Genomic DNA, 18,481 nt, shown 5'->3' on the forward strand with positions numbered 1-18,481 from the left:
CAATTTGGTTCCCAGTGCTATTTAACATCTACATCTACTACTACTCCTTAACATCATGATTAGGAAAGGATGTGCAAGTCCTGGACCTATGCCTGAATGCAGTGGTGGACTGGATAAGGGCCAATAATAATAATAAATAATAAATTTTATTTATATCCCGCCCTCCCCAGCCGAAGCTGGGCTCAGGGCGGCTAACAACAATCAAATAATCAAACAGTCAAATAATCACACAATCTAAAAATATTTCATTATAAAAATTAATTAAATCAAATTGATGGCCAACAAACTGAGTTTGAAACCTGGTAAGAAAGAGGCTCTGTGGGTAGGTTCTTACCTCCTAAAGATACTGCACTCCCTCTGAACAATCAGGTATGTAGTTAGACCTTTGTCATTAGAGGTCCAAGTGAACTCTGTGGCTAGCAGTGCCTTTCACCAGTTATGGCAGTATATGGATCAGGATAGCCAATGTAGTCCATGCAACTTCACCGACACACAACACGTGCAATGGTGCACTCCAGCACATGTCTAGTTGACTTCACATGAAGCCTTATGCCATTTGTGTCATAGGTATTGTCAGGCCTGTTTCATTGCTCAAGGTTATATTACTTGATCCCAGTCATGGACTTCCTAAACAGCTTTGTTTGATCTACGTTTTACTTTTATCCCTTGTAACACAACATCTTGATTCTATGTCAAAAGATACAATACAAATGCTACTCAGTAGAAATGAGATTCCAATTTATACAGCATTCCATTTCAACTCTAAAAATGCTAATCAAGTGGTTTGGTGTCTTTTCTTGAAACACCGTTCTTTTTGAATCCTAGCAAAAACTATTAAAATTCATTGAAAAGGAACTAAACACTCAAATTAAGAGACCTCCATAATAAGCAAAGTAGGTAGTGCTTGTTTTAAAAATGGAAGGACCAAAAAAGAGCATTCAACAAAACTGTGTAGGTTATTATTTGAAACAACTGCAGCTGCATCACTATGGTGCAGCTTTGCTTACCTGTAATATAAGCCTCTTTCTCCTACATTAAAGGAATTTTTTGCAAATTTAACCAGAGTAGAACTACCAAATGTCTTCCTTTAAAAACAAAGCTGAAAACACATCTATTTAAAGATGTTTATATTCAGATAAAAACATATTACATACCCAATATGACTGCATGTTCTGGAATTCAATTCCAAAGTAGTCTGATTCAACCAAATTCAACCGATTAAATACTTCTGTCAGCAGTTTCTGGCCATAACATTTTGACTGGAAAAAATAAAGTGAAAATGTAAAGTTGAGTTTACTTGAAAAGTAATGTCTAAAGTTGGTTTCAAAGCTTAACCTGGAAACAAAAAGATAAAAATAGTTCATGCCAATTTAATGCTACGTCTGCACATATATCAACACAATGCATTAGAATTCTTCTTTCTTTGCCACTTCCATGTGGCCTGCATTCAAAAAAATGAGCCACAACTGTTAAAATTTTCATGCCATATAAAAATACACAGCCTATTAATAGATACACTGTTCTGTAAAGTCTTAAAGGCAAGCTGAGAAACATTACATGAACAAAAATGAATACATATCAAAAAGACTGGGCAATATCCAATTAGTCAAAGTCAGAATAAATGAGTGTGGATCTCACTCATTATCCAGTTCCAGGGGAACCTATAACAAGAAGAGGTTTCTCACCTCAGGCTGTTTTAAAGTTTTTAGATCATCTTGGAGAAAATATATACTAGATTCTGACTATATACAGAAGAAAGATCTCTCTTAAGTCAATATCTTAAGACCTTGGTTCTATCAGCCACCTTCAATCCAATGCCTCTTTGAATTCAATGCTTTGTTTTGAAACAAGCTAAAAGTCAGTCAAAGACTGTGCTCCCTTGTGGAGATGTTTCTGAGTGCTATAGAGAAGCTGTTCCTTTCAAAATTTCAATGGCTGTTAGCTGGAGTGAAAAACGTGCACAGCTCAGTTAAACTAAGGAACATGGGAATATTTTTGTAACTTTCTCTCTTAAAGATGGATACTTTTTCAGGGGTGAGTCAGATAATCGCCCAATTATATATTAGAAACTCATTAAATCCAATACGAAATTTTAAAGCCATCACTTGATTTAAACTGATTCCATGATCCTCTAGCACAGGCATGTCCAACAGGTAGATCGCAATCTACTGGTAGATTGTGGGGTGTTCCTGGTAGATCTCTGGTCCCTCAGGGATCTCCTCCCCCCCAAAAAAAATAAATAAATAAACAAAAAAGAATTTTAAAAAAGCTCAACCACTCTGGCTTCCTAAGAAAAGCTGAACAACTTTGCCTTTCCATAAAAAGCTCAGCAACTTTTGCTTCCTAGCAAAAAAAGTGGACCATCAGATTAAGGTCCACTATTTGACTGCAGATTCAGGACCCTCAGCTGTGTGTTTTATATAATCAACTTTTTATTATGTTCTATGTATATGGCAATGCTCATTCAGTTCCATTCATTCATATATTCAGTTCCATTCATTAATTTGCTCCCTAAAAAAAAAAAAAGCTCAACAACATTGATCCATCAAACGACAATGGGTAGCTCACTGCCAGATTTTTATACTGTGAGTAGATCGCAGTCTTTTGGGAGTTGGACGTCTCTGCTCTAGCACACGTAATGACCTTGCTTGAACACAACACTAAGCTATGGTTTACCTGTGTGAGCTGGTCAAATCTCAGGATTCCATAATCCCCATATTCTACTCTTCCAGCATAGCCACAAAATCATCAGATTATTTTGCTTCAGTTTTCACTTAACCAGTTTAACATGTTGTACAAATGTTAAACCATGGTTAATCTTAACTATAGTTAGTGAAACGAAGCATCTTCAGAAATTATTGTTTGAAGTTTGTTTGGTTCAGAAAACCATTTTTACGATTGCCCATAGTTTTTCTGGCTCTGGATGTCACTACAACCTGTGGCTGATCTGATGCTAAAACTTGAAATTTCCTCCACTAAGGAGTAAACCCTAACCAAACCAAAGTGGAGTCCCTTGTACACCTTCCGGCAACTCCTGCAGCCAACATAACTGCAACATCATCTGATGGGCACCATGATGTCTATCCCAACTCTTAGTAAACATTAAATATTTATTTATAAACTGCTTTTACATTTCTACAATATCGCATCTTTTGCTTCATGTATATCAGTCTTTAATACTCTAAATGGAAAATGACATGATTGTAAGTTGAGTGAGTGAGGAATGAATCTTTAGCTTTGAGGAGAACATTCTGCTAACAAGAACAATATGTTTGGAAGAAAGCCTGGCATTTCAACACCACAATAACAAAATGCCTGAGATACCTAAAAACCCAGGAACAGCACCTGGTCAGACTCCTGTGAAACCTTAGTCCAGAACAGCACACCAAGATCACCACACCAGTGTGACTATCTTTTCTCTGATCATGTGGCTATAGCCTGTGGTCACAATAAAAGAGTAAAGGGGTGGGGGAGAAAACTGAGCAACTGGTACCCAATAGCTGGGGGGGGGGAGTGTAAGTGCCTGGGCAGAAGACAGTATATTTTGGCAAGAGCGGAGGCAAGAACTCCAACCTTCACCTGCCCCAGCATGGTATGTTTGATGCCATAGTCCTAATCCCTTCTTTCCATCACTGCAGACTCCTAGACAGGCCATGTATCAACAATTAATGCACAACATAATTTTCAGTAATTTTTCCTAGCTCTTGGCTTCATGATTTGATCAATAGTTTCATAATGACATAATGAGCAAGACACATCCTTTAATAGTCAACTGAAAAAATGTACAACTCTCTAATATAAAAGATGACAGTGCAAATGTGAACATGAATACTGACAGCTTTTTGGACTATTTGAAGTATCTTCAGTGTTTAGAGGGAGGAAATTGTCTTCAAATATAAACAACCATTCAATTTTATTTTTAAAGCGTTATGATATTGTTAGAAGCTGCCTCTACAGACCACTTTTTGCAGTAGAACAAGGGTGGAGAACTCTGGCCCACAAGGGGTCCAAGTTGGCTCACAAGTCCATTTCCCCCAACCTACACCCACCTGTCAATCAGCTGGCATTAACGAGTTATGTCAGCTGATGGACTGGGAGTGCAATTCAATCCTGCTGGGGACAAAGCATACCCCTTGCAACCAGCAGTTTTGAATCATTTGCTCATCAGTTGGTGAGCAGAGGATTCAATCCTACTGGGTGCTATTTTGTCCCACCCCCATCCATGCCCACCCACCTATCAGTCACTGGATATCATCATGACATCAGACAATTTACAGATGGGTGGCCCCACCCATCAGCCAAAGATACCTGGCTCACCAACCAACAAAGTTTCTCCACCCCTGCTGCAGAATATATATTTTAAATAGATTTCATAAGCCTAAGATAGGAGAGAAGTGACTGACACAATATGTTCTATAGAACTGTGGTATATGTGCTGTTACTAAAAATGCCAAATGCTTATCTCTACCTAGATATATATAGGTATATGAATACATGTGTGACAGTGTATGTGTGTTGTGCATGTGTACACACACACACAAGGATCTGAGTATTCATACAAACACCCTAGGATCTTTACTCAACAACCCTGCCAGCCTCCCCACCCCCCCCACCCCCCGCTTTCCACTAGCTCAGACCTCTCCATACCTCCATGGCTTGTCTGAACCAGCTAACTACCGCATCATCTGGATCCCTCCCCTCCTTGCTTCACCTGGGCCACTACCCTAATCACCTGCCTGCATCTCAATCCACTACTTCCCTCCTCACATCAGCCGGACCTGTATCACCTGGACCTGCATATATATCCTCTGGATCCCTTCTCCTTTCCTCGACCTCTCACTCAATGGTCCAACAGCTCATCACTGTAGCTTGCAGTACCACCTGTCCGAGGCCAGTCAAACTACAGCACGACGACATGCTTATGAAATATATGTAAAGTGTGTGTGTATATATGTATTTTAAGTTGCTGAAGTTATTTATAACTACTGTACTGTGTTTTGAATTCTGCTGCTTTAGCTTCGCGAGAGATGTCTCAGCTGTTGTACACTGCTCCAAAGAGATGCACTATTTTCCAACTATAATCGGAAGCAGCCAAATTAAAAACAAACATGAAAAACTTCAAATGAAGGTTTTTGAACCCTGCAGAAGCACTGCTGAATAAAATAGTGATAGGCATGCAGCCTTGCTTCTGCTGACAATGACTTTAGAGCAAAAGCACACAAAAAACCACAATTAACACCATGGCATTACAGTGGGGGGGGGGGCCCACAGGAGCAGTCAATAAAGAAATATAAAATTAAACAAATGAATTTGGGGGGTCTTGAGAAGCGTCAAATAAGTTTGGGGGCCATATACATGGCCATGGATTTGTTACTCCTGGTTAAATGTCACATCTACTTGCATTCAAGCTACACAAAGCAAAATTCTGTACATTCTGTACTATGCAGTCTTGACAATGCAAAATTCCAAAACATTTATTAGGTCATAAATATTTCAATAGTAATATCCGTAACCTATGTTGCCAAGGTTTATTCATACAGTGCCACAATTGTATGGTTACAACATTATGATAGTACCACCCTTAACATTCCATAAATTCTACTTTCAACTAACTAAGAAGAAACAAGATGTGCTTTTAAATTTCAAGCTCTCCAAAATCATTAGAATAGAAGGTTTGTTAGGGCAGGTTTTTTCCCCTTTATCCACCTATGCATTTCATTTTTACTATACACTCTCATGGTACACCCTCATGAGAGCAGTTTCCATCTTTCAGATAACAAATAATCAACCTACAGTTGTTAAAGATATGCTTTATCTTTAAGATATAGACTGGTGAAAATTAATTAATTCAAATCTTTATAAATTCAAATGCAGCCTCTCTGGCTGTGTTACTTCCTTGGGCCTAGAACACAAACATACAGGCTCCAAAGCTGCTAACAGCTGAATTTCTTCCTGTCCGTAGACCCTATATGCCCTTATATGTAGGAAGTGCTTTTATTCTAAAAAAATGTTTAGGGGTACTCTCATTTTCCTACTCATATTGAAATATTGCCCCTCAATGAGGCCAAACTTAGATTCACAAAATGTTTATGGGTATGCGTACTCCTGTGCCCCCCCAGAAAAAAGCACTATATGTAGGCCCTATCTTAATTCTCGCAATAGCTTGTTTCTCCTTGGCTTCTCCTCCATGATGTCGTTGCCTTTATTTATTGAAAACTATTCCTGACTCAATTCATTCTTAAATCAGATCTTGACTTTTTTCACAGCTAGCAGGCACCTTTCTCCTAACTCTCTTAATTCTGGGGTCTCTTTTCAGCTTCCCACACACAGCCTCCTGTCTTTTAAATTCAATCGGAAGAGTCTTCAGAAGCTACATTATTTTTAACATTCTACTCTAGTCAATTTCACACAGCAATTCACTCATTAGTCAGAATAAGGAGTGGATGGAATTCAGGCAACAGGAAAGTAATATATCCATAATGGAGTGCCTTCTGAAGTAATGGCAAGGGCTTAACTGTTAAATCATACAGAATAACGGACACATGTGTAATGACAACATGCTCGTGTACATTAACCGGTATCTAGTACTAAACATATGAAGATCTTTAAGACTTTCCCAAATGCATTCCAAGCACGGTTTGCATTCTTAAGCACTGACCCAAATATATCAACAACTGTTATCTGTTATCGCTCTAATACTAGAGGAATGCAATGTAGGGCTTGCGAATGAGAATTCAGTATGAACTAGCTGATTACATTCAATCCAAACTTTGAACATCTTGAACAGGTTGTCTTCCATCACTTGCCTTTTTAATTAACTGTATATTAATTATAAAAAGGACGTGGGTGCCGTTGTGGGTTAAACCACAGAGCCTAGGACTTGCCGATCAGAAGGTCGGCGGTTCGAATCCCCGCGACGGGGTGAGCTCCCAGAAATCTCTTGCCCTCCCCCAGAGCAGTTACCCGGGCAACCTCCCACCTGAGGCAGCGGGGGAGGAGTTCCCTTGTATTGTTAATGGCCCTCTACAAAACGTTGCTCTGTCCCAGCTCCTGCCAACCTAGCAGTTCGAAAGCACCTCAAAAGTGCAAGTAGATAAATAGGTACCGCTCCGGCGGGAAGGTAAACGGCGTTTCCGTGCGCTGCTCTGGTTCACCAGAAGCAGCTTAGTCATGCTGGCCACATGACCCGGAAGTTGTACGCCGGCTCCCTCGGCCAGTAAAGCGAGATGAGCACTGCAACCCCAGAGTCGGTCACGACTGGACCTAATGGTCAGGGGTCCCTTTACCTTTATATTAATTATGCCATTTCCGTCTAGTATATAGGTGGTATATTTCAAAATACATTTTCATTTATACACTATCATTATAAGCAAATTTTACTAAAATGGAAGTAGAAGGTTTCTACCAATTTCAATCACACTAGAACATAGCAGGAGTTTCTATTAAGTACTTTTAAACAAAAGCTGGATTGTACAGTGCCTTCCTAAGATCTTACAGTAGTGTTAGAGAGAAGTTAGCCTTGACATTTCATGACTCTTCCAACAATCAATTTCATTATAGGGTTGGGATTTTGATGCCAAATAAATTCTGAATGCTAGAAAACACACACATACACACAGTCAATACTCTCCCAGAACAGTCTCCATCAGCAGCTATTCCCCAGATTACATGGGATGGAGAGATTATAAAGGAGATGAAGCAACACCCTAAGAGGAAAGGTTGAATCATTGGGGTTTTTTAATTTAGAGAAAATGCAAGTAAGAGATGACGTGATAGAAGTGTATACATGGAGAAAGTGGATGGAAAACAACATTTCTCCCTCTCTTGTAACACTAGAACTCAATGACATCCAATGAAGCTGAATGCTGGAGGATTCAGGACAGAAAGTACTCCTTTACATACCACATAGTTAAACCATGGAATTCAGTGGCTCCTAGCTATGATGGCTATGCTCTACTTCCACAGTCAGACACAGTCATGATTCTGAATACTAGTTGCTGGAAACCACAGGAAGGGAGAGTGCTCTTGTTCTCGGGTCCTGCTTGAGGTTTTCCAACAGGCATCTGATCAGCCAGCGAGAGGACAGGATGCTGGACAAAATGGGCCACTGGCCTGATCCAGCAGGCTCTTATTATGTTCTTATTTTACAGTCAGACCAAATCATTGTATTTACTGATCTGGGCAGGAAGGTAATGAATGTTCTCAATCTCACTCACTAGCCATTCCACCTGGCCATTAAAACAATTATGTAACACTATGCAAGATTGGTACATGAACATTTTTCCTCTTTCTCTCATTTCTTTTTCTTTTTGTTTCATATCCATAAGATTGTATGCCACTATTTTGAATTACATATTATTTTGAGTACACTTGCAGAAAAGTGATATTATTTATTTATTGAATTTATATACCAACCTTCATCTGAGGATCACAGTATAAAAATACAAAAATATATAACACAATAACGAAACAATATAAATGTAGTAGGTAAATGCATTTCATGATGCACCGATAATTAGGAAGTTCTGTGACCCTCTAAAAGCTCTGATTTGTATCTGACTCTCATATTAAGATGATTAAAGCAGCTCTACTCATATGATTTTAGTCAGATACAATCCCCTTTCAGTCATTAAAAAACTGAAGCAAAATGTAATTGAATTAATGGTTGTTCTTTATTTTTAGAAATTAAATGTCTTCAATGAAACATAACAAGCAAGATTAAGTCAGAAGTATAATAAAACTGTTAAGAAGCATGACTATACACAAGCTGGACATTCTGCACAGAGTTCAGTCAAAAACAATCTTCATTTGCTCTTTTAGATATTTTAATAATTATTTTAGTATTCTTCCTGACAAACTGAGGACATCAATATGACTGAAGAACAATTGTGACAGGTACGAGGAACACTGTTTCCAGTCACCTAAGCCCAGAAAACTATTATGACTAGTTTTGCATGACCAAGAGACATGTTTCCTCAACAGCATCCCCCCTACAAAATCTCCTCTGAAACTGAAGGGAGTTTGATAAGCAGTTTGTGATACAGAATAAGCCTTATTCATACAATCACAAAAATCATTTCCACTGGCATTTGAAGAAATAAATATTTCCAGGTTGTGTTAGCTCTACAAACACTATTAGAGGTCACTTTAGGGTCACTATTAGAGAGTAATGATATGACTTAGGTTCAGTTGTACAAAGGGGGGGAAAGTCAGGAATTCCACTGGACATGCAGAGACCCCTGGGTATACCCAAAGTACTTCTCTGGATTTCAGCTTCTGCCATCAAAATTACAACACACTACAGCAGATAGAATGAAAAAACCTTGATCTGGCTATCCTGGCTTTTCACACAGAAGACTGAAGAGGCCACTGCCCACAAAACACTGTAGTTTGATACCATGTTAATAGCAGGTAAACATGTCCACAGGAAGATTGGAATACATCAGCAGCCTTATTTAAACAATCCATCTTGGCCTTGCAAGAAACTCTCAGAAAATCTTTAAAACGGGACCAGCACACAAGACATAATGCTAAGTGCTTTACTGCCCCAGTTTCTTCAAGCTTTTCTGATAAACTTCAAAATCTGAAGACAGTGTCACTCACACATTTACATGTAATCCAAGAACATGCTACAGACCCATTAAAATCTCATGAGAAAAAAATGCATACATACAAATACATATGAACTACCTGGATACACCAGTTTACTCAGGAATTCAAGTCATCAAACAAGTCAGCTACATGACAGATGGATATAAGATGATGTTTCCGCTCAGCAGTTCCAACAGCAGCTATTAAGTTAAACATTTCATTTTAAAGAGTAATTGCTTATTCTTCTATTCCCTTCTCACAGTAAACTCATTAAAGTGAAATTATCAGCTTCAAATTGTAGCCCTGCTCATATCTGCTGTTCACAGACCAAACTGGTAGGTCCCAACATCATTGATCCCATTTTTATGATGCTGTGACATTTTGATGTTGTTTTATTCGGTTATAAGTCACAGTGATGCTATTAGGCTAAACAGCAGGATAAAAATAATAGAAAGCAAGGACAAATATAATCCTGCAACTTTTGAGGATTATTTATATAATATTCCTTAATATAGCACAGCACAAATTTATTTTAGTGCTATGACAAACTCATATAGCTCTTCATAACTTTCAATAATGTGGAATTACTATTTTAGCAGCGCTATAATTCACTACCAGGCAGACAATGAAACAACTCTAAAAATTACACCTGTACATAACAAATTGGGAAGTACAGAACTCCAAGAAGGTGGAGTGTGTGTGAAACTATTTTGCATATTTTCATGCTAAACCTATGTGCATAGACTTTCCCCAAGGTGTTCTCACTAGGACTGCTAAAGGAAATGGGATGGCAAGTCCTTGACTTATGCAATGTAAGAATTATCTTAGAGCAGTGATGACATGGCATGGAGTTGCAAAAGTGCAGGGACAGAAATAGCTGGTGAGGAAAAGCAGTACATGCTAGGCTTAACATTTTGAGAAGCAAAACAAGGTAAAAAAGTTTAACAAACATTTTCTTGTGCAATTTTACATTGTATAGCAATGTATTCTTATTTTCAGAAAAACAAAGAAGATTCTTGTCCTGACCTTCACTGCTTGATGAATAACTTGAACTCTTAGTTCAGTTTCTGATGAGCTATTTAATCAATAAATCAGAATGGTAAAAAGGCAAGGTGCAGGTTAGAAGGTACAACAGACGCATAAAAGGTATAGAAACACGGCTAAGTGTAAACCAAGACACATACCCTGCATCTTCCTGTTGAAGGACAGTGAGGGTATAGTACTTAGCATGATGGCCAGCCTAGTCCTGGGATGGGGCAAGCAAACAGGCACTTCTTCAATAGGTTGGGCTTACAAAATTTGTCAACAACAGTGCCTCACCAGTGGGGATGGAGGTAGGGCTGGGTGCTGGCTCAGCATCAGTTGCCTCCTCCCTTGAAGGAGACAGTGCCAGGGCTGACTCCACAGCAAGAGGGATCTGATTAGAGGTCCTGGTGTCACAGGAGTGTAAAGCTCCTCTGCCAGACCACTTGGTTTCTACCCTGGATGCAGCTCTCCAGTCCCTTGATTACCGGCCTCTGCCTGGGCTCAGACACTTTTTGGGGTTCACCTCCCCTATCCTCCCAGGACCCTCCCCAGGGTTATCCAGCTTGAACTCCCTGAATTCCTCCCCTGTTTCCTCATAATCTGACCATCTCCATGACACTTCCAAGGACTATGTGTAAATTCTGGGTAAATGCAAATAATTAGAACAAGGAACTACTGTGTTACAGACTAGCAAGTGACAAAGGCTGGCACAATGTGGTCCACAAAACACCACCAAGGTCTCTACTGCCAGCAGGCTCTTAAGGGGCAGTGGTAACAGCAGCATCTTTTCTGAGATAGTGTCAATGTCAACTGAGTAAAGAAACTGTTAATGTCAACCAGTGCTTTTTTCCTTAAAAAAATTAAATGTTTAGGGGTACTCTCATTTTCCTACTAATATTGAAATACTGTCCCTCAATGAAGCCAAACTTAGATTCACAAAATGTTTAGGGGTATGCATCCCCACAGAAAAAAGCACTCAACTATGTTCTTTTTTAAAAAAAAATGATTAAATTTTCCATTTTAACAATCCAATAAAAAACACATTAAAACATTCCAAATTATCATACAATCAAAAAAGCTGAACAATCATGCCAAATTATATATCTTTGGGTGACTTCCCATGCTCTGAAGTTCAGGGAGTGATGATCTAATATTCTACTGCATTCCTTAATTTGTCAAATAGTCCCAATAAACATTTCCAATGTTGATCCTTCGTGATCTCAACTATGTTCTTATGAGGTCTGGACATTTATTACAACTAAAAAATGAAAGTACTTAAATGTGAATTAGTAAAAGCAGTCTTTCCAGAAAAAAAAGAAAAAAGAAACCCTCCAGCAGAAGAAAAAAAAGGGTAGGGAATGAGATGCAATAGTGCCAAAGCAAGTAATGCTTACTAAACTCAAAGCATGACTTCATGGTACTGCATGCCAGTTATGGTACAAAAAATAAAAGTGCAATTGCAGAGAAAAATGAAAAGTGTTAAAGGTACAAAGTATGGATATTTCTTGGAGGAACAAAGGGGAAGGGTAACTGTTTGACACACCATCACTCTCACAGCCAACCAATGGAAAGGGAAATGAGGCAATGAGGCAATGTCAGCAGTTGGGCACCACAAAGGTTTAGTGGATGTCAGGTTGAGACAGCTGGAGGACAAGAAGTGGAATAAAAGGACAGAATATGCTGAAACAAATTACAGTTAGTTTGACTGACTGCAGATCATCATTTAACTTGAGCCTAGTTTGTTCAATAAACCATTGTTTAAATAAACCAGGATTTAATACTGGCTTAACATGACATGAGAAGCAGGCCAAAGAGCAGACAAGCTAATGGCCAATGTAGTTGCCAATTAGGGCACTATGTCTCTGTGCTAGATAACAATTTTAGTTACCCCCAAATGACTCAAATATGTTCCACTGAAAAATCAGTTATAAGGAAATGCCATTACCAGGAACAAATGAGTTCTTTTGTCAAGGAAGCACAATTTAACACAACTAAACCAAGTGCTAGCTGAAGCCCAATTCTTGCTACTGGCTTGTAGTTCATGGGAGGTAAAACAGTTGTTCTCAAAAACGGTTTCAAAAGAAAGTCAAGCCATTAACAAAATGACAGGCTTAACAATATAGCAGTCCAAATAACAGGGAGAATGGAAATTGAAAATTGTTTTTTAAGAAGAGCCTGTAATATCCACAGCCATGAATTATAGGTCTCTTCTAAGGACAGATAAAAATAAGCTCAAGGCAGTTAACTGGCCATATTTAGAGTATTCAGAGTCATGACAAACATCTGGCAATGATTCTTTCTGGAATTTTGTCTATTTTTTTCCTACTCAACCAACAAGGCACTGACTATCCTAACATCTTTTTGATTCTTGTAGCACAGTATTTAAAGGGATTTGAAAGAGTTCATCCTCCCCCATTTTGCACATTTAAAGCAGTTAATACTTTCATAGCACACAGCTTCACGAAATAAAACAAATGCATTATGAAAGAATGACCAAAAGAAAAATCAGAATAAGGAAAAGATTGTCTCTGCCAGGGGGGAAAAAACAACAACCTTTTGAGTTAAGTCTATTTCCTTCTTTGGGAGCAGTATGGAATACTGGGCATTTGCCAGATGCTGTCCTAAAAACTACTACATGCTGTATGCACCTATTGTCAAAAGTAACTTCACAGCACAAACTCCTACAATGTGTTTACAAGTAGTCAGCTGATGAAATTATTTTAACATCTTTTTCTTTCCATCAGTCCTTCAAATCAACAAACTTTCTTTAGCCTAACTGCAGTTTTGTTTGTGTATTTATGCTTTTATATTTCCCTTTAGTTAGCAGCTGTTTTTTCCTGTATAACCACAGGAAATCACAGCCTCGTGTAAAAACTTCCAGATTACTTCCTGTATAGCTCAATAAACTTTCTGAGTTCCAAAAACAGTTCTTTATTTTAGACCTCAGAATGTAGTGAGTCATGGTCAACCATATACAGATCTGATTTTAAGTAAATCAAGACATATAAATACTGATTTAAGACAACAAGAGCAAAGTGTGCCCATTCTTATACCATGCCTATTGAAGTGGCACATAAACCACACATGATAAAATAATAGCATCTGACTTGTCTAACCCCAACTTAATGGAAGTTTGAAAGCAGGCCATTTTCACTTGTGGGATTCAGACCTTACACAGATAACGTATTGCAACAAGCCGGGAAAACTTAAAATGACTCAAATACCAAACAGCAATTTAAGAAATCTAAAGAAAAAGTATCAGACAATTATTTTAAAAATAGCTAAAGAGAATATTCTAATACTCGGTAGCTTTCAAAAGAATTTAAGAATTATTTTTCCACTCTCTTCGTGCAAGTGGAAGATGTGTTCTGCAACTGGCTACGTGCATTAACTAACTGCACCCTGATGGCATGTTAATATATTTTGTTAAGCAGTCGCAGGATACTTAAGTCACCTCTGGAAAATCCCTTCTAGAAAATCCTCTCCCCTAGTTGTATGAAGGTGGATTACACTGAAATACTCAAAGGAACATACTTGGTTTTCTTTTAATCAGGGTCAGTGATGGTCACAGCATCAGTTAGTGCAGGAGGAGAATTCACACAAAACAGTTACAGAACACAAAATAAAGTACCGGTACTCACTCTATTACAGTGCATCTGAAAGTGTGGGCAACTAGTCTGTATCAAGAAGTGGAAACATTATTTAGTATGATAGCCAATTCAAACAGCCTGCACCAAATGACACATTTGGAAAGCTCCAGTTGTGGGAAAATATGATTACAAGAGACACACATTCAAGATAAAATCTGTACTTCTTTGGCAATAAAACTATATATCAAGCTACATTAGATTTTCTTTCAGAAACTTTAAGCAAGAACTTCATATCTGAATTATGCAAGAAAATTTCACCTAGCAATGTTCTGAAGCATTTATGACTAAAGGAATTGTACAACCATTTGTAATGAAATCGTATCCTACATTTATGAAGAAATACATTACCTAAAAGTATCAGGGGTAAACGGCATAAAGCATTTCCCCCACTAATTGCTTAATGATAATCTAGAATGATAATCTAGTTTTGCCTCTCTCCTCCAAGTGAAACTACAGAAAAGATTAATTTAGAACACTCCTAAACAGGTGCTTCAGAATTCTTGTTTTCTATCAATATGAGCACAGGCATGACTGGGGTGGGGTGGGGGGTGGGAACAGAAAAAGCCAATTTGGCCCTAGCCAAGGTGTACATCAGCGGTATCCTCAAGACTATCCTGTTTATATATTTCTTCCTCCAGGTTTCACAATATTTAGACATTTTGGCTGGGGGCACTTCTTATCCGTCAAACACAGAAAATGGAAAAACCACTTCACTTCCCCCATTTGCTTCATATCATCCCTCCACCCCATTTAAGAACAGGGGCACTAACAATAAACCAGTCCTCCAAAAAAACAGGACACCTGCTTACATGGCCACATACAGACTATATGGGGAGGTAAATACATTTTTACCATGGTGATTTAACATTGTTTTAAGTCCCATATGTAATGGGGTTTTAGTGAGAAAATAAATAAATTAAACCATGTGTTTCATTTGATCTTGAGATTCTTATATTTGTAACATTACATGCTGTTCCTATATGCCTCACCAGAATAGCTAAAGACCTTTTAACCTCATTAAGTGCATTTTCTATGATTCACTCCCTTTCTCAAATGAATCCCTTTTCCATGTTGCATACAGACAAAAATCCAAAGCTATACTGAAAGTTTTACCTCAATATCAAGTATCTCCACAGTGTTGTCCAAATGCTTTATCCTCATTTGTAGAGACCTCTCATGTGTTTTAGCAGGTGTTGAGGCTATAGCAGAGGAGAGGTTCTGTCCTGGTTCCAGGGTGCTCACTCCAGAATTTTTCTGGACTCCCAAACGAGAACCTGGAGTCTGCAGCACTCTGTAAGTGCCTTCTATCTCGCCCATTTTCCACCATCAAGCAACAATCCAATGAACTAAGAGAGAAAAATACAAATAATTTATTTTAATAACTTTTAAAGTACACCATGAATTTGTGCAAAAATATAACAACTAGCTGTTGCAAGTTGCTCTACAGCTCTGTACACTCACTACCCACAACAAGATTTTGGGGGCAATTCCTCCTGTTCAGCATGCATGAGTGAGTAACGTAACAACTCCTCTGAACACTGAGATACAAAAATTAAGTCGGTACACATATTCAGGATAGAATTCTGAATTCCAAATCCATCTCAAGGAAGACACAACACAATAATCTCCCATGCAGATTAAAACATCCAGATGAGAATTGGTGCACACATTCAGGACGTCACTCTGTATTTGGGGCTCAAACACCAAATCCATTTTCAAAGAAAGTTGTAAAATAGATTGAAATTCAATCTTTGAAGTAAGAATACTAGAATATGTTGCTTTACTAATTACTTGTCGAGGATTTGAAGTTGGCAAGAGCCTCAGAGTTATGTCATCCCTCTCACTACTTCATCTTGGGGCAAAACACAAAAAAGTTAAGTGGGCTGTGCAAGATGGATTTGAAAGTGGAACCTTCCTAAACCTGTAGTCCACCTCTGGATTGAAGTAGGGGCAAAGTAAGGAATCAGGGAGATTCAACCTGTCCATAATCCAGGATTAATATGGGTGCCAGAATGATGCAGCAAGTGGGTACGTACTAAAGAGGGAAAGACAGAAACAAAAAAATCTAAAACAGATAAAACCTTCCATTTTTAGTAGTGAGGCTGCATAGCAACTTGAATAAATATATGGAACTGACAAAGCATGAAACATATTCATTACAGCATACTGCATTTTGTGTTAGCTTACGCCAGATAGTAGCATAACAAGTTAATTATGCCGTCTAAACAACTAGCCAATAACTCATGAATATGGCATATCATGAGTACTTCCAAACCTCCCTCCCAATGAAACTCCCATCTTCCAAGCTTAAGTCAATCAATATCACAAACCCATAACATTTGCAAAGATTGCTCTGGGTATAGCTTTCCAGAATTGAAAGCCAAATATAAGCTCTCTCAACTGTGGCAAGTTTGCTACTTCACAGACAAAATCTCTAATTCTGCTTAACTTAGAAGACCAGTAGCTTGCAACAGCCAAGTCAGGAATGCCAGTTTTAGTTGTCCATTCAGTATAACTGAAACAATAGAACAGTGAGTATATTGTAACCAATTAATGCAGTGTGAGTTCTGAAGCAAGCAGTAATATACACTAGGTTGATTCAGACATTGAGGTTTGTCCAATCATAATTTCTGTGTTCAACTGTGAGCTATTTCTTGGTGCATGTGTAGAAAGGCACTTTCAGTAACTTATTTTTGTAAACCACTTAAAGGATTTTTTTTTACACTCAAGCGTCATATAAATTCTGTTAAACAAACCAACAAAAGCATTTCCTTGCCTTTATTAATTCCCTTCTTCCAGAGCTTTACTGAGAGACATCCAACACTGTGCAAGCAGACTTCCGCTCTTCTCTTCCCACCTGAAGTCTCCCAAGAGCCCCCCAAATCTGTTCCAGTTAATAAACCCCCCTAGAGCAGATTTTGGGGCAGAGCTGGGGACTACCCATTAAGTTCAGGTATATTTTCTGGGAACACTCTAGAGCAGGTGGGGGCAGGGGTCTACAGGATGTGTGTGGAGAAGTAGGAAAATCCTATTGCACAATCAGGCAGGCTTCTTTGGATGTAATCCATTAAGTCCAGGTCTATCTTCTGGAAACAACAGACACATTTATTTATTTGGACAAGGGGATTGCAAATGGAGTTGTGATGGGTGAGCTTTAGTGTCTCTTTTTCAAACAAACGTGTTTTTAGTATGTGTATTTAACTACTACCTGCCCTAAAACTCCTAAGAAAGAACAGGCTAATACAACATTCCAAATCAATAGCTAGAATAGAATCAAAGTACTTTAGCTAAAATAAACTGTTAGATATAAATAGCATGGTATGCTTGTAAATTTCCATCCTCAGAAAAGTTAAGTGTTAACTGTTGCTGCCCAAGCCTCAGCAGTAACTGATATAAACCTTTTTGTGCCTGCCTTGCATGAGACTTGGGGATAAGCAGCAGCACAAGAGGAGTACCCTAGATGGAAGCTAACTCTTCAGACATTGTATCAGAAATACTGTATGTGACAAGACAGCAATTGTAAATGAAAATGCATTCTTTATCAACAACAGAAAGCCCAGAATGGGTTAAGAAAAATATTAATCCTCATACCCTCCATGGGGGGGGGGGGGGAGAAACACAATTGTTGCAAAACATTATCAAACACAAAAAGTTATCAAAGGATACTATAACAAATACTGTATAAAGAATCCACTATTTCCCCAAGCCTACAAGAAAAATCCATGTGTGCCGCTGATACAGCTGCAAATGCAAATTTGGACATACATAAGCTTTACCACAGCAGAGCTACCTAACTGAAGTCCCAATTATACAAATGATGAAAGACTCCATCTAAAAAGCAAAGCAAACCCACTCAATGGATGGAACAACACTAACTCCCCAATCCATAACCTTGAGGGGGTTAGAACTGCAGAGAGATGCCTTCCTACCAGCAAAGGGCTTCACTAGTCAGCGAGAAACCTCCTCCACAGAGGCTTCTAGCGCACCTGCTGAAAGCTCTGTGGGTGTAGTTCTACTGTTGGCAGTGTTCCTGCTGGCAGTAGCTGGCAAATAGGCTCTGAACTGGGGCAGAGGTGGCCTTGGATCAACTGCATGAAGTCTACTACAATATAACTAAATGTCTACAAGAGATATAATTTACTAGACTAAAATAACTTGGCAGAAAGGGGATTTCCAAGTATCAGGCCATTTTGAGACACTTACAAGCCATACAG

General features: G+C 38.6%; 2 protein-coding genes across 6 annotated transcripts in view; one reads left to right on the plus strand and one right to left on the minus strand.

Annotated features, from left to right (window-relative positions):
• HDLBP (high density lipoprotein binding protein) overlaps positions 1 to 18,481 on the plus strand; it is a 257,678-nt gene that overhangs the window by 152,411 nt on the left and 86,786 nt on the right. The window lies entirely within an intron of this gene.
• Positions 1 to 18,481, minus strand: part of FARP2 (FERM, ARH/RhoGEF and pleckstrin domain protein 2) — a 68,834-nt gene that overhangs the window by 44,676 nt on the left and 5,677 nt on the right. For all 5 annotated transcript variants that reach the window (XR_014526942.1, XR_014526943.1, XM_083506370.1 and 2 more), the window contains exons 2-3: positions 15,381 to 15,613; positions 1,155 to 1,259 (exon numbers count right to left, since the gene is read on the minus strand). Coding sequence is in view for 3 of the 5 variants with exons in the window: in XM_083506370.1 (XP_083362496.1) it covers positions 1,155 to 1,259; positions 15,381 to 15,584 (309 nt within the window). In the remaining 2 variants the exon portion in view is untranslated. The remainder of the gene's footprint in view (positions 1 to 1,154; positions 1,260 to 15,380; positions 15,614 to 18,481) is intronic.

Source organism: Podarcis liolepis, assembly GCF_965112155.1.
Source record: "Podarcis liolepis genome assembly, chromosome: 5".
NCBI lineage: Eukaryota > Metazoa > Chordata > Lepidosauria > Squamata > Lacertidae > Podarcis > Podarcis liolepis.